Here is a 15,469-nt window from a genome sequence, read left to right as displayed (position 1 = left end):
TTCTTACTGCGCATGTAACAGGACCTGCCTTGGAAGAATGTTGCGAAGATTAAACACGTTGATAGTATTATAAACGAAGCACTGAAACAGTTCGATAAGGTTAACTGTTACAGTTAGTTTTATTGTTTTTCCCCATAAATCTTTTCTCCTCCCGAGCCTATCCTTCTTACCTCCCAAGCCTCAATGCAGACACTCCTCTCTGGCGTCTAATTGCAGAGGGGTCAGGAAGGTCTCTGACCCAGCAAGCGGTGGGGGTGGCCAGGCCAAATTTGCCCCACGGTAGAAGCAGCAGGGCACAGGGAAAGAGGGGGGCTATGGAAGCAGGCACCAGGGGCACGTCCCAACTGCCTCCCTCACCAGCGAGGTGTTCTCGGCAAGCCACGACCCTCTCGGAGCCAGCCAGGTGATAGGTACACACTTGTCAGGGCTGCCGCGAGAATTCCAGTGTGTGCAGTGGACTTCATGTGGCTCCCTGTAGTCACTTAATAAATAACCCCTCTCGCCTCTGTGTATAGGAGCCTCTTACCAAACAGAAGTCCCTGTTATCTCCCACTCAGTCTGTAGACATTTACTGGGGTGGTCAGGCAACCTCCAGAAGGGGTCACATGTGATGAAAGAAGACAGAGGAGGCATCAGAGAGCCATGTCAGCAATCCAACCATTTGGATCCTGGGCCTCGTCACGATGCCATGATAACTTCAACAACACACCCAGTCCTGGGTGTTCTTACAATGCCCGGCTCATAGTCTCTGCCCAGCGCCCATCTAAAAGGTCCCCTCGGGAGCAGAGCTGCAGAACCAGATCCCACCTTGCCCCTCGGCATCTCTCGAGGCTCCTTTCACACAGCCTGTCCCTTCTCCTCTCACGCGGTGCTGCCAAGCCAGGAACCGCCCACTGCCTCCTCACTGTGCGCACACAGCAGGTAGTTGGGGACAGAAGACTGCTGTCAGGGAGCTGATAAAACCTGCAGTGTGCGTTGCCTGAGTGGCTCAGGCGGGAAGGGGTTGCGAAGCTTTTGCAGGTACGGGCAGAAGTTAGTGCCTTCTGAAAACGTATGCTCCCTGGTCAGGCTGTTAATCCAAAAGACCTCTGAGTCCTGTCAGCTCTACCTATAGCTGTAGGAACCCAGGTCTACATGGAGTCCGGCCTTCGTGGGGAGAGAGTGATCCACTGGGAGCTGCTTTGCTGGTCTGCTGGAGCTCAGAACCGTACTGGGAGACTACCTAGAACACAGAAATAGTGTGAATTTGTCTAAAACATGTATGCATTCGTTGTCAGATTTCTGAGTATTTTTCAAGAATTTTTTCTTCTCTGTGTTGATAGCAGTGAGAATAGCTAGCAATCCATATTATTACCGAGGAAGAGACGATACATTCAGGGACGTTGCCATTCTGATCCCCTGTTATCTAGCCCTCGTCCTTCTGCCATCACCCTGTGGGAGCTGGGAAGGGAGGGTTCTGTCTATCGAAGCAGACAAAAGCTTCAGGAGGGCTCTCCAGGCTTTTGTCATCTGAAGTGGCTTTGTGGCTTCGGCCTCCTGGTGAGCGATAGCTGTGTCGTAAGTGGCCAGATCCGTTTCTCAGGGTGAGCCACATCAGGACTGGGGCTGGTGTATTTTATCAAAAACTGCATCAACCAGAGAAGTCACTTTTCTTCCCCAGTTCATTCCGTTTTTCACCTCATCCCTCAAATTTTATAGGCCTGACGGTGTAAGAAATAGCCTGCCTTTCATTAATAAAAACTTTCGAAGGACAAAATGCACTTATTTTTACTGATTTTCCATTTGCTACCAGCTAAGTTTCATGTTTTAATATCTCTCTCAAGGCCCAAATCCTTATATAGTCACCCGGTAGTATAAAAAATGCTAGGGTGGTTAGACAGAGTCAAAATATTTGCATTTTTCCTAGCACCGAGAGTTCTTGGTGAAGGAGCTGGTAACGTGGAAAGGGCCAGGAACCTGGGGGCTCGCCTGCTGTCCCAAATGAGTACCCTCTGTGCCCTCGTTACTTGTCATATGTGGTTGTCTGATTTTACATCAATTTAAGGCCTGGCTCAGATGCTGCCACCTCTGTGCAGCCTTCCTTGCTTTGAAATGAAGCCTGTGGCCCCCACTTCTTGGCATACTGTCCTCCTTCTGTCTCCTGCTGTGCTTGGCTGTTTCTCTTTTCCCAGCGAGATTGGCAACTCTGTGAGGAGAACCTCCGTCGAATTCTATCTTTGTAGCTCCTCCCTGGGGGTACCCTTGACCCCCCCCCCCCAGTACCGCCCTGCCCTCCAAGGCTCAGTGTAGGGCTTCCCACACAAGGCATGCTCACTTGAAATACATGCGTTGAAATGAAAGGCAGATTTTCAGTCGAGCATTACAGTTATTTGTGTCCACATTTTATTTTTCTTATTAGGTCGGGGCCAAACATTTTACGCAAACTTTTTCCGTAAGGGCCCCGTAGAAAATGTGGGACTGAGAATCGTATGGTCTCTGTTACAACTACTCAAATCTGCTGTTACAGCACAAAAGGCACTGTAGGCAGTACATATATGAATGATACACCTGAGTTTCAGTAACGTTATTTACAAAAACTGGCAGTTGGCCCTTAGTGTGCTGACCTGTGAACTAGATTATCAGCTTCTGAAGAGGCAGGTCTGGATCTAACCTGTCCAGTGAGTGCCATGCAAAGAGCGAGGGCTCCACACATATTGGTGTAGGGATTATGAAATGAAACAAAAGGCTGAAATTTGAGCTACCCATAGGCAGATGCAGTGACCCAGCAGCTCCACTCCTAGGTACACACCCACCAGAAATGCCTGCAGCAAAGGGCATGTACCAGGGGTCCTTAGCAGCACCATTTGTAACGGCCCCAAACTGGAAACTACCCCAGTGCTAGTCGACAGAAGAATGGATACATTCATGGCACTGTATTCACATGTAGAGTACAATGCAGCAATGGAAATAAATGTGCTATGTGTAAAAATGTGGCTGAATCTCACAGATGTAATGTTGAATTAAGACAAAGAAGGTAGACAGAAAAGATTACATGCTGTAGGATTCTATTTGTATAACGTTTAAAGACAGGTAAAGCAATGCTGTGCTGTTACAAGTCAGGAGGGCGGACCTTTGGTGGGGGAAGGGATGTGACTAGAAAGGGGTCTGAGGGGGGCTTTTGGGGCACTGGTTATGTTCTCTTTCTTGGTCAGGGTGCTGTTTACATGGATGTGCTCAGTTTGTGAAAATGCGAGCCGTACACATGATTTATGTACTTTTCTGTATGAGTGTTATATTTGAATAAAGCATTTGATTAAAAACAAAAAAAACGGGAAAGAAGTTCATCCAAATGGTATTTAACCAGAGACCACCGCCACAGCATTCTCGTTTCCTGCATGGATGCTGTGGACTCCCCCTTCCACCTCCTGCTGACCCCAGATCGGGGCTCCTTGTCCTGAAAATGGGAATATGGAAACCTGGTCCCTTCTTTCATCTCTGTCACTCACTCACGGGTACAAGAGCAGAACCCAAGGTTGTGCGGGAGCCCGTGGTCCCTACCTGGGTCTCTCCTGCTGCAGTGCCCTCATCCTCACCCACACTGGGTGTGTGACGGCATCCTGGCTTCCTTGTCTCCTCTGCAGAACATCGTAGCGGTGGGAGCCGGGTTCTGCGACGGCCTCCGCAGTGGAGACAACACCAAAGCGGCCGTCATCCGCCTGGGGCTCATGGAAATGATCGCCTTCGCCAGGATCTTCTGCAAGGGCCAGGTGTCTACAGCCACCTTCCTGGAGAGCTGCGGCGTGGCCGACCTGATCACCACCTGCTACGGGGGCCGGAACCGCAGGGTGGCCGAGGCGTTTGCCAAGACTGGAAAGGTAGCCCTGGGCCTGCCCTCCCTTCACCCCTGCCTCCTCTCTTGAGATCCCCTGGGCTGGGGTGAGCCACATTCCGGTGGAGATGGAGGCCAGCATTTGTTGTTTGCGGGGTTGTCCTGTGTACCTGTCTGCTTTTACTTAAAGGTACTTGAGGTTTATGTCCTTTGTCTTGTACGTCTTCGTCTGTCCCGGGGTCGCAGCAAAGGCGTGCAGCTCCCCTCCCCCGCTCTCCTCTTGAAATAAGTGAGTCTCCAGTCTTTCCCATCCAGTTCCCCCCCCCCCCCCATCCTTTGTTTTTAAGACCATCGAAGAGTTGGAGAAGGAGATGCTGAATGGGCAGAAGCTCCAAGGACCTCAGACGTCTGCTGAAGTGTACCGCATCCTCAAACAGAAGGGGCTGATTGAGAAGTAAGTCACCCAGTGTCCATGAGACACACGGTCAGCTTCCCACTTGTCTAGGGAGCACCAGCTCGTCAGTGCACAGCTGTTTGACAAGTGTGCGCAGGCCAGCGGGGTTAGTTCTGTCCTTTGTGTGACGTGAACGTCTGTGGCAGGAACAGTCTGGCAACCCTAAAAATGAATGTTTACACAAACACAAAACCAGGACCAACTTCAGGGGGAAGAGCTCAATTCTTCCTATGACAAAATACGAAGTTTAAGATTCTGGTTCTTCCTGTAGGGTGTTTGGTAAGAGCTAGAGGTGCTAAGTTTTAAATTAAAAAAAAAAAAGATTGCTTTGTTGTTTTTATAAAAAGAGAGAGTCTTGTTAATAAACTGCCAAACAATTCAGAGAAAAAAGGAAAGGCAGCGCCCCCCAGAACTCTACCAGGAGCAGTGACCTGTGTTAAGGTTTGGTGAGCAGCCTTGCAGTCTCTCCATCGCACACCGATGGATGCATCCAGCTTTCTGGGCTGGTCACGTGGTAAAGGTGGGCTTGGGTCAGCTTGATTTGTGTCCTATCCAGGGAGTAAGCCCTTAGCACCACAGAAGCTGCCCCACCTAGCTGGGACCCCGGCCCTGCCTGCCGCACAGCCCTGTCATCTTGCTGCTTCGCTGAGCCTTCCTCCATAATCATGATGCCAATCACAGCACCTAGGAACTGTTTATGCGGCAGAGTCTGTATGTCCTTAAGTCTCCATAATACTCTTTGGGAGAAGGCAAGTCTGGTTGCCTGCGAAAGTAGGGAGCTGGGCAGCTGTGTTGATGCTGCCGGAGGTGGTTATGGGTGGCGTCTGCTGGCTGTTTGGTTGCGTCTCCCTCATCCTCTCAGGTCAGCCCAGGTGTCCGCTGGCCCCAACCATGCATCTTCACATCACGCCGCATCCAGCTGTCCCCCTTTTTACCCAGTACAAATGGATCAGCCTTAGCGTTTCCTATTTTAAGTGGAAAGTGAGGGAGGACAGGGTGTTTGTCTTCCTTCTTTAATTTGCGTTTTATTTTTCTGAAATGGCTTTCAGAATCAGCCAGGCAGAGATGAAAGTCATAAACAAGCCTCCAGAGGAGGAGAATTACCTTTAAATCGTGACTAAAAGGAAAACACCTCTGACATGCATGGTTTTCCTCACATACTTAACAGCAGACAGCTTTGTGTTTGTGTGGGGTTGGGCTACTCTACAGACCATTAAGTCTTTATCAGGAATTTGTTTAAAGTCTTTGAAAAATAACCTGGGTGTTTGGCCATGGTTAGTGTCTCCCCATCACAATTTTAAAGTGACATCTGTGTGCTACCAAGGGGTGCCTTTGATAGGATTTTACGAATTAACAAGTTGGCTGGCAGTTAGTCTGTGTTCACCCATCATTTCACTCCAGGAGGAGACAGACTGGAACTGACATTCTGGGATCAAAACCTGCCTTAAAAAGCAGGTGTAATCAAGCAGGTGAAACTCGGCTTTGAGCAGATGCCTCTCTTCAGTCATGTCCCATTTTCTTTCTTCTGACTAGAAATTGAACAGGCTGTGCTTGTGCTTAATGAGGTCACTGCCAGTTAGAGGGGCACCCCCTTTCTTCCGGCTGGAATGCAGTCTTGTGGGACTCGCCCTTTCCCTGTGCCTGCCTCCCGAAGCTGCACCGGCAGAGCTGAGTTCTGCCATTCTCCCTTTGCACGGCATCTTGAGTTTTTCTTTGTTCATTCCGGCCGTCACTACTCTGGTCTTCTTCTATTTCCTTCTCTCCTTTTCCCCCTCTTCCATTGTTACAGAAAGAGCGATGAACAAGAAGGTAGCATTCGAGACCCACTTGTGTCTTACTACTAGCCTTTTGGTCTTGGGCATGCCACATTTTTAGCTCTTCTGTGCCCTAGTCTCTTTCCCCACAAAAATCAAGCTGGTAGACCAGATGATTGCTTGGTCCCTTCTACCTTGAGTATTCAAATTCAGAGGCCTCCTGCTCTAACAGAATGAGGACTGTGGTCCTTAGGTTGTTATTTGAGTCAGCCCGTTTCAGTCCAGTACAGGCATGCCTCGTTTTGTTATGCTTCACCTGTTTCCTTTTTCACAAATGGAAGGCGAGACCCCCCAACCCCCAGCAGAAAGATTACTACTCACTTTATTGGGATACCTGCTTTATTGAGGTGGCCTGGAACTGAACCTGCAGTGTCTCCAAGTTGTGCCTGTACCAGCGTAACTTCTAACCGCATGTCCATGAAGCCCCTCCACGCTATCCTTAGTGGAAGCAGACGTCCCTTTGCACCAGACGCCTTCTTCTCAGACTCTTGTGTACATCTGTCCTCCACTGTTTGGCCTGCTCGGACACCCTCTTTTTCGTGCATCTCAACCTTCGTCACACTAAAGGCGGGTCTGTCCTCACAGAAGCCTTCTCCCATGTCCTCCAGCCACAAATAACTTCCGCTGCTTTGAACTTATTGTTGAGACCAGCGGTCAGCAAACTTTTTCTGTAAAGAGCCCCATAATAAATATTTAGTCTTTGTAGGCCACATACAGTTCTATGTCATATATTCTCCTTTTTTTGCTTTTACTGCACTTTCAAAATGTAAAAATCATTCTTAGCTTCAGGTCGTGTAATACAAAAGCAGGTCACAGGCCAGATTTTGCTCTCAGGCTGTGGCTTGCCGACTTCTGGTTTAGACAACATTGCTACTCATGTGCTGTGGACTTGATACATAAACATACAATTTGCTTTTATTCTCCAAATTTGAAAGGAGCACATGCTTTTGGTTAAAAAAAAAGAGAGAGAGAGAGAAAGAAAAAAAGAAATTATACAAAAAGGGCACACAGGGGAAAGTGAGTCTTCTTTCCCACCCTAGATGCAGGCTGCTTTCTCAGTTTTTCACATATTTTCCAATTAGCCCTGTTATTGGTGTAGTGGGCAATGGACTCCACGTTCCACTCTGTCCCTAGCTTTTCTTCACTTTAGAATATACGAATATTTTGAAGAGTAACCCACATCTGCATCTAGAAATCTCATTTAATGCCTGCGAAGCATTCCACTGTATAGGAAAACCACAGTTTAATTTCACTAGTCTCCTCTTGAGAGATATTAAAGTTGTCTGGGTTTTTCTGCTGTTACAAAATTTGTTTTATTACATTTCCTTGTACATGTGTCTTTATGAACATGTGTGAGCATAAGGTGTTTGTATTAGTTTGTCACAACAGAACACCACAGGGTGGCTTATGCAACAGAAATTTCTCACAGTTCTGGAGGCTGGACGTCTAAGGTCAACTTCTTCTGAGGCCTCTCTCCTTGGCTTATAAGTAGCAGTGTTCTCCCTGTGTCTTCACATGGTCTTCCCTCCGTATGTGCCTGAGTCCTAATCTTTTCTTCTAAGGACACCAGCCATATTGGATTAGGGCCCACCCTAATGAGCCTTTCTTAACTTAATTACCTCCTGACGGGCCCTGTCTCTACATACAGTCACATTCTGAGGTACTGAGGGTTAGGACTTGAGTGTATGAAATGCATGTGTGTGGGATGAACACAACTTAGCCCATAACAGTTTTATAAGTTCCTTGAAGGCTGAGACCCTGTTTATAATATTGCACAACCCTGTCCCTAGTTGAATCCTGACACATCGTAAGTCCTTAGTTTCCATTAGTGGGATTGCTGACTGATTGGTTTACGTCAGTATTTTTCCATGAAATACTGTCTTTGTCCTCCTTTCACCTCTAACCTTATTTAGAGGGTTCCCCAAACTCACCTAATTGGCCTGGTAGCATTTTATAGTCTTGAGACTAGCATTTAGATGAGCAGCATAGCTAGTGGTTGATGTGGGCTCCAGAGTCAGAAATCTCCCCTTTCCCCCACATTCCACATCCCTTGTTAATGTCCCATCTACAGAATGCACTTTGGAAATGCTGGTTGTGAAAGTTGGGAGTGCTTTTGGCTGCAATAGCAATACTCAGTGAAAAATGCCTTGAACAAGAGGAGGCTTTTCCTTCCATAGCAAGGAGTCTGGAGATGGACATTATTGATGTTGGCTCAATGCCTGTAGATTAGAATCTCAATGATCCTGTTGGCTTTCCCTCAAACCCTCAAGATGGCTAAAGGAGCTCCCCGCATCACATACTCACACAATGGCACTCAGCGCAAGAGCAGTCTGGGGCAGCAGATTTTCCCTCCAGTGCTTCTTAAGGAGAGAAATATCTTCCCCAGAAACCCTCAGCAGATGTATATGTCTTGCTGGCTAGAACTTGCTTACTTGGCTAATTCCAGGTGAAACAAAGGCTGGGACAGTGAGCAGTAGGCCATTTCCAACCTCAGTAAGGAGAGAAGGGGTTCGAGAATGGCTTTGGGCGGTCATTCATCACCTGCCACCCTGCTCTGGGGACATACAAGTTATGCTCATCATAGGAACAGGAAAACTAAGCCACGGAAGAAGCGAAAATCTCTCGGCTCTGACTCCCATTTACAAGAATTCATCCACAAACACTCACTGAGCCCCTGCCCCTTGCTGGGCATGGTATCAGGCCCTGAGAACACCGAGGTGAGCAAAATCGACTCGGGCCCCAGCTTGGAGCTCACAGTCTGCGACACAGTGGCCCTCTTGCGGCTGTGTTCGTAAGCTGTCATTTATTGTACACCCACCACGTGCCAAGTGTTGCACTATATACTTTACATGTAAGTCATGTATACAAGAGGCCCAAGAGGCCAGCCCCATTTTACAGATGAACAAAGTGGGGCAGAGCGATTGTGAAACTTGCCCAGAGTTAATAGACTGTGGAGTCATATTTCATTAAGTCTACATGACTCCAAAACCTAACAAAATATGTGAGTCTTAAAAAACCCACGATGATAGACTATCAAAGTCATAGGACCTAAGCTGTCATTTAGGATTCTAACTGGATAAATTTCAGAATGGCTTTTTAAGACTCTGTTGATTCAGTCAAGCTCACTTTGGGTGTGTGTGGGTGTGTGTGTGTATGTGTTTAAAAGCCTGATTGCCATTAACTTTGTTATTTCCTTAGTGACATCTGCCATACTATTTGCTGAGCCAGCTGGACCCTGGGACAACGTTATCTTTTCTTACAGTGGGTTATTAGCCCACCCCTTCAAACCCTCATCCGTTTCAAATTTTCTTTTATATGTGTTCACATCTTGGAAGTAACAGCAAAATAAATCCAGCTTCCGACATGAGATCAGTGTCTGCCAATTGTGGGTCCCCACATTGACTCTTGGAGCATTCCAGGCTGAATTATTTATGGTGATGTGTGGGCTGCCTCTTCTTCATCCTTAGATGATCCTTTCTGGAGAAGGGAGAGCAATAGCCCCTGGTAATTTAAAACTTATTCTCCGATCTTTTAAAGTAGTGACAGAAACTTGGACTCATTCCAGATTTGACCAAGCGCCCATGCCACATCCCCTTCTGTGAATGACCACAGGTTACCCGGTGACGACGGCCGCGTGACTTGTTTGTAGACAGTGCACTCCAGTTAGGCAGAGGATGGTTTAGGTTGTAACCAGATCTCATGGCCCACAGTGCAGAGGCTCCCTGCAGACCCAGTGATAGAGGAATGTAGGAGGTGGCCGCAAGGTGCACGCTAATCTGCGATCTGTTAGCAGAGAAGACGAATTTGTTCTCTGAGGTAAACCGGATGGCTTAACCTGTCTTTTCACATTTCCCCCCAATTAGGTTTCCATTGTTTACTGCCGTATATCAGATCTGCTATGAAGGCAGACCCGTTCAAGAGATGCTGTCTTGTCTCCAGAGCCATCCTGAGCATATATAAAGTGGATCATGCAACAAGTCCAGCAAAGTTCTGCCTTTCCAATCACTCTTTGGGGTTCAAATGGAAACTGGGACTTGGCAACAAGATGTTTGCTTGACTGTCATCCCATCATGGATGTATATGAATTTTTACAGGTTTGTTTTTGAACTGCGAGAGCAGTTCATTGGCTAAGATGTACTGGCAACAACTAGGCACCCACATGTGGACGTGTGAATGTGTGTTCATTTCTCATTCTGTGGATATTTCTATGAACCAAAATTAAACGTCCTTTTTAAAGATTACTTTTGAAATTTTCCCACTGTGGTAGCTTATAAGATTGGAACAATCTCAGCTAAATTTTTTAGCTCTAATTCATATGTATTTGAGTGAAGGAATTTCTTTTTTTTCATGACATTACAATTTAACCAGCATTAATAACATGGTAGAATGGAAGAACGAGTGTGTCCAAAGATCAACATACTGTAACTTTTAAAGACTATCTCAAAGCCAGCATAATTAACTACTTCAATCGAGAGTTGATCTCTTTTTTTTTTTAACAATTAGTTATTTTTAATTAGGTAAATAACTTGAATTTCCTCTCACTGCAGTTTTCTGCATTTTTAGCCTCTTTGCTCTTCACTAGCTGCCAGAATGTGCTTTCATAAAGGCGAAGCAGTGGCAGAAGACAGAAAACTCATCTGGGATTTTCCTGCTGTGACTGACATCTTTTCATTAATGACACTTGTATGATGCTTTTTGTTAGGCAGTACTTTTGTGCAAACATTTCCTTTAAGCATCACAGGTTCCCTGAGAAGGGGCTGCTACTATTCCTCTATTAAGATGCAGTCACTGCCTGCTCACCTGGTGAGGAAGGGCAGAGTCAGGAGTCAAGTCTCATGCTCCTCCACCCCACCAAGGGGCCCCGGGACCTTCGCAGATGTCACTGGGCTGATTTGTCCTCCAGTTAATTCGTTGTGGCACATGCCATATGCGACCTTTCCTGAGGCCATAGGAGAGGTTCCTGCAGCTGAGATTTGTGTGGGGCGTTGTCTAGATGGATACCACTCAATGTGTGGTCCTCACTCCATCAGCTTCACTCGGAGTCTCTTAGCAATGCAGGTTCCCGGCTCCCATGCAGACCTCTGAAGTGGGGTCTGGTATCTGTGCTTTAACACGCCTTCCATTTGTTTCTGATCCTCACTACAATTCTAGTACCACTACTTTAGAAAATTTAGATTGGCATTTCTCAAACCATGTTCCATAGGAAACTAGTGTCCTGGGGTCTAGTGGTGGTTCCCGTGTAGTTTGGGAAAAGCTGCGTCTCCATACCCCTCGTAAATGTGTAGAATGTATGTTTGTATGTGGGTGGAACCTAGTAGGTTTATTTAACCTAGCTAGTCCCAAACACATTAGATTATGGAGACTTCTATTGGCAAGGAAACTTGCCGAAGTTTCCAGGGGACACTGTTCTAGGCTGAGGTGACCTTAGGACAGCTTATACCCTTCACTTCCTGTAAGAAATTAGGATGAATAAGTACCTGTGGTCATGTTAGGTCTGAGCCTTTACAATTCAGGTCTGCCATGAAACTTTGATGAAGCTTTAAGGTGACACCGACAGGTACAACCCAGTAGATGTTAACCTCGCTGAAACGCACATTATGTGGAATAAGAGCTTTTAATTCTAGAATTAGAATGGGAATTACTGTATCTTCTTAAATGAGATTGGTTTCGGGATAGCTTTACAATTACCTTACATAGCACTTGATAAAATGTTAAGGGAACTTATGAATGTCACATATATATTCATGGATTTTCGGTCACTTTGTGAGATTTTGACCTTTTTTATTTTCCAGTTTGGAACTTTTTTCCTTCTACATCTGAAATGATTATAGAATCGATTTTTGTGGGAATTTTAAAAACTCTGTCCAAAACATTTGAGGGACATTATAAAGCCCCATCCACAGAAGTATATGAAAGCACACAAAATGCTACAAGTTTCATTGATTTTCGTGCCACTATTAAGTTAATCAATTTTACTTGTCTTGTGATTAATCTTTTTAAAAGTTTGTACATAGGTGACAAAGTTACTTTTTAAGCTGCATAGGGGCGGTAAGCTGATTGTGGTGTCTATTAAGTAGGATAATCAGATGTGAGGAATCAAGATTTAATGTCTTTTATGTCCTCTCACCAGTATTCAGCTTCCAGCTCTGGGTTTTGTACTTGAGTGTTTTTTCTGTACAAATGCTCTTACCACTCTGAAGTCTGCTGACTGTACCTCTTGAACATACTTATGATATTCTGCACATATTGGAAAAAAGCAAATTTTGTAAGTTTGTGCTCTGCTAACTATAGATATTTATTACTCTATGAGTTTTCTATTTTTATAACCACCTGTGGTCTTATCATCTATTTTAATTCACATTTCTTACTAATTATGGTAGTGGGGAGGGAGACATCCAGAAGAGAAGCTTAATTTGTACTATTTCAGCCAATCTGTGAATGTAAACAACTACACTGTTGCCTTGCTATAATCTAATCTACTATAATGTGGAACAAAGAAATGTCAACCTTGAAACCCATCCAGCAGGTGGAGTTGAGTTACTCTCCTTCTGGTTTTTCATTTAACTCTTTTTTTTTTTTCATCTATCTCTTTAACTATGACATGGCCCCATGGCATCGGCCTAAAGAGTAGTAAGGTACCAGTGTACAAAGTGATCTGCAGTTTTTCCATTAGTTCTAACCTAAGAGCCTTTTACTTCCATGTATACTGTATTTGTTTACAGACTATAGGTGGATATAATTTAAAAGCTTGGTTTAATAAACACTTAACCCCCCCAAACCTGTGCTACTGATCTTTTATTTTTAATTGGTTAATAGCTTTATTTTTTAGTTCAGGTCTTTTGTTCCCCCTGAATTGTGCTGCATTAACAATAATAAAAAGGCAAAATTTTTTTTAATTTTCTTGGGGAATATTGGGGGACAGTGTGTTTCTCTAGAGCCCTTCAGCTTCAACTCATTGTCCTTCAATCTAGTTGTAGAGGGCGCAGCTCAGCTCCAAGTCCAGTCTCATTTTCAATCTTTAGTTGCAGGGGGCGCAGCCCACCATCCTATGCGGGAATTGAACTGGCAACCCTGCTGTTCAGAGCTCATGCTCTAACCAACTGAGCCATCCGGCTGCCCTAGAAAGGCAATTTTTAAAAGAAAGTCTTCATCTCTAATTTTAGTCTTCAGACACATCTGTTCCATCTGTCTGTTCCTTCACATTGCTGGCTAATATTTGTATACAATATAATTGTAGGATGGAAGCTTTCCAGTTCCAGCCAGCCACTGGATTAATGAACTTGAAATCTACCCCTGCCCCCACCTCAAATACCCAGAAAAGCTAGGTAAATATAACCAATGTCCTTTTTAAATTATTTGTTTATTTGTTTATTTGTTTCAGGCGGCCTTTTATATGCAGGGCTCTTCTCACACAAAAAACTGTGAGGGAAATCCCCAGGAGCCTGAAGCTAATACGGGGCTGACAGCCAGAGTGGTGAGGCCACGCAGTGGCTCTGTGGCTGCCAGGGAGGCAGTGGGAATTCTCTCCATTATCTAAGGGGGTGGCTTATAAAGCTTATGCTGGAACTGCAGCTCTCCGAGGGCTATACTCCAGGGGTGGGGGGGAGGGGGGGAGCTAAGAAAACCCATGTGTAGGCACAAACAAGGAAGCTGGACTCCAGATAGAGAAAAAGTGTCTTCTGAAAACCTGTAATTATGAGCCCAGCACCACAAACGGATTTGGGGTTTGAATTTCTATATCCAGGAAACCACAAGCAAACAGGGAGCATAAAAATGGGAACTTGGGCCAGTAATACCAGTAGATAGCTGGCAGAAGCAAAAACACAAAAACACTGCAGGAATCCACACTGGATCCAGGCTGCACAGGCTTCCCAAATAAGGTCCTACTGAATATGCATTTACAATATATATAAAATTATTACAAAATCATTGTGAGCGAAAGTCAATAGAATTTTTAAAACAGAATTAGGTGCCCAGGGATTCAGATAATTAATTGAGCAATACGATAAATGCTTTGAAAGGTAATTTTAAAACTAAAGATATAAAGGGAGCATTAAAGTATTAAGGACAGGGCCGGCCCGGTGGCTCAGGCTGTTGGAGCTCCGTGCTCCTAACTCCGAAGGCTGCCGGTTCGATGCCCAATTGGGCCAGTGGGCTCTCAACCACAAGGTTGCAGGTTCAACTCCTTGAGTCCCGCAAGGGATGGTGGGCAGCGCCGCCAGCAACTAAGACTGAACACGGCACCTTGAGCTGAGCTGCTGCTGAGCTCCCGGATGGCTCAGTTGGTTGGAGAGCATCCTCTCAACCACAAGGTTGCCAGTTCAATTCCTTGAGTCCCACAAGGGAGGGTGGGCTGTGCTCCCTGCAACTAGCAACAGCAACTGGACCTGGAGCTGAGCTGCGCCCTCCCCAACTAAGACTGAAAGGACAACAACTTGACTTGGAAAAAAGTCCTGGAAGTATACTGTTCCCCTTCCCCAATAAGAAAAAAAAAGTATTAAGGACAAATTACTATAGAAAAAAATGAACAAAGCAGACTTGAAACCAAACCTATCAGAATATCTAGAAATGAGTATAACTTAAATTATGTCATTGGACAGATTAAAGAATAGATTTGATACCTGGAGATGGAATTAGCAAACTGGAAAATACTAACAGAAAGCAACAAAGAAAAAAATATTTGAGAACATAAGAAGTGGCGTATAGGATACAAAGATTCAACATACATGTGATAGGAGTTCCAGAAGATAGAACCAACCTTTTGACCAGCATCTTTCCATTTCCCCCACCTTCAATCCCTGACAAACACACAGTTCTCTGTTTCTATGAGTTCGATTTACTTAGATTCCACATATAAGTGAGATCATACAGTATTTGTCTTTATCTGGTTTATTTCACTTAGTATAATGTCCTCCAGCTTTATCCATGTTGTCACAAATGGCAGGATTTCCTTTTTGTCAGTATTATTCCACTGGATAGGTATATGCCACATTTTATTTATCCACTCATGCACTGACAGACACTTGTTTCCATATTTTGGCTATTGTGGATAATGCTGCAGTGAACATGGGAGTGCAGACATCTCTTCGGGATACTGATTTCATTTCCTTTAGATATATACCCAGAAGTGAAATTGCTGGATCATATGGTAATTCTATTTTTAATTTGGGGGGAACTTGCATGCTGTTTTTCATAGCAGCTGTACCATATTACATTCTCACCAACAGCGCACAAAGGTTTCCCTTTTCTCTATATCCTCGCTGACACTGTCTTTTGTATAATAGTCAACCAACTTGATAAATTACAGGGTGCATTAAGTTTAATGATAAGGTACTTTTCCAATGATTCTATTTCTCTTATATTGTGTAAAATTCAGAGATGTTTTATTTCTGA

At 45.1% G+C, this 15,469-nt stretch overlaps 1 protein-coding gene across 1 annotated transcript in view; it reads left to right on the top strand.

Annotated features, from left to right (window-relative positions):
- Nucleotides 1-12,854, top strand: part of GPD1L (glycerol-3-phosphate dehydrogenase 1 like) — a 44,025-nt gene extending 31,171 nt beyond the window's left edge. Inside the window, exons 6-8 of the mRNA XM_019727743.3 lie at nt 3,621-3,854; nt 4,156-4,262; nt 9,940-12,854. Of these exons, the coding sequence (XP_019583302.1) occupies nt 3,621-3,854; nt 4,156-4,262; nt 9,940-10,036 (438 nt within the window). The 3' untranslated portion in view covers nt 10,037-12,854. The remainder of the gene's footprint in view (nt 1-3,620; nt 3,855-4,155; nt 4,263-9,939) is intronic.
- The last annotated feature ends 2,615 nt before the right edge of the window (nt 12,855-15,469 follow it).

This window comes from Rhinolophus sinicus, chromosome 5 (genome assembly GCF_057876585.1).
Source record: "Rhinolophus sinicus isolate RSI-liver-muscle chromosome 5, RSI-T2T, whole genome shotgun sequence".
Taxonomy (NCBI): Eukaryota; Metazoa; Chordata; class Mammalia; order Chiroptera; family Rhinolophidae; genus Rhinolophus; species Rhinolophus sinicus.
The sequence above is the reverse complement of the archived record's forward strand: the minus strand, read 5'-3'. Positions and strand labels throughout refer to the sequence as shown.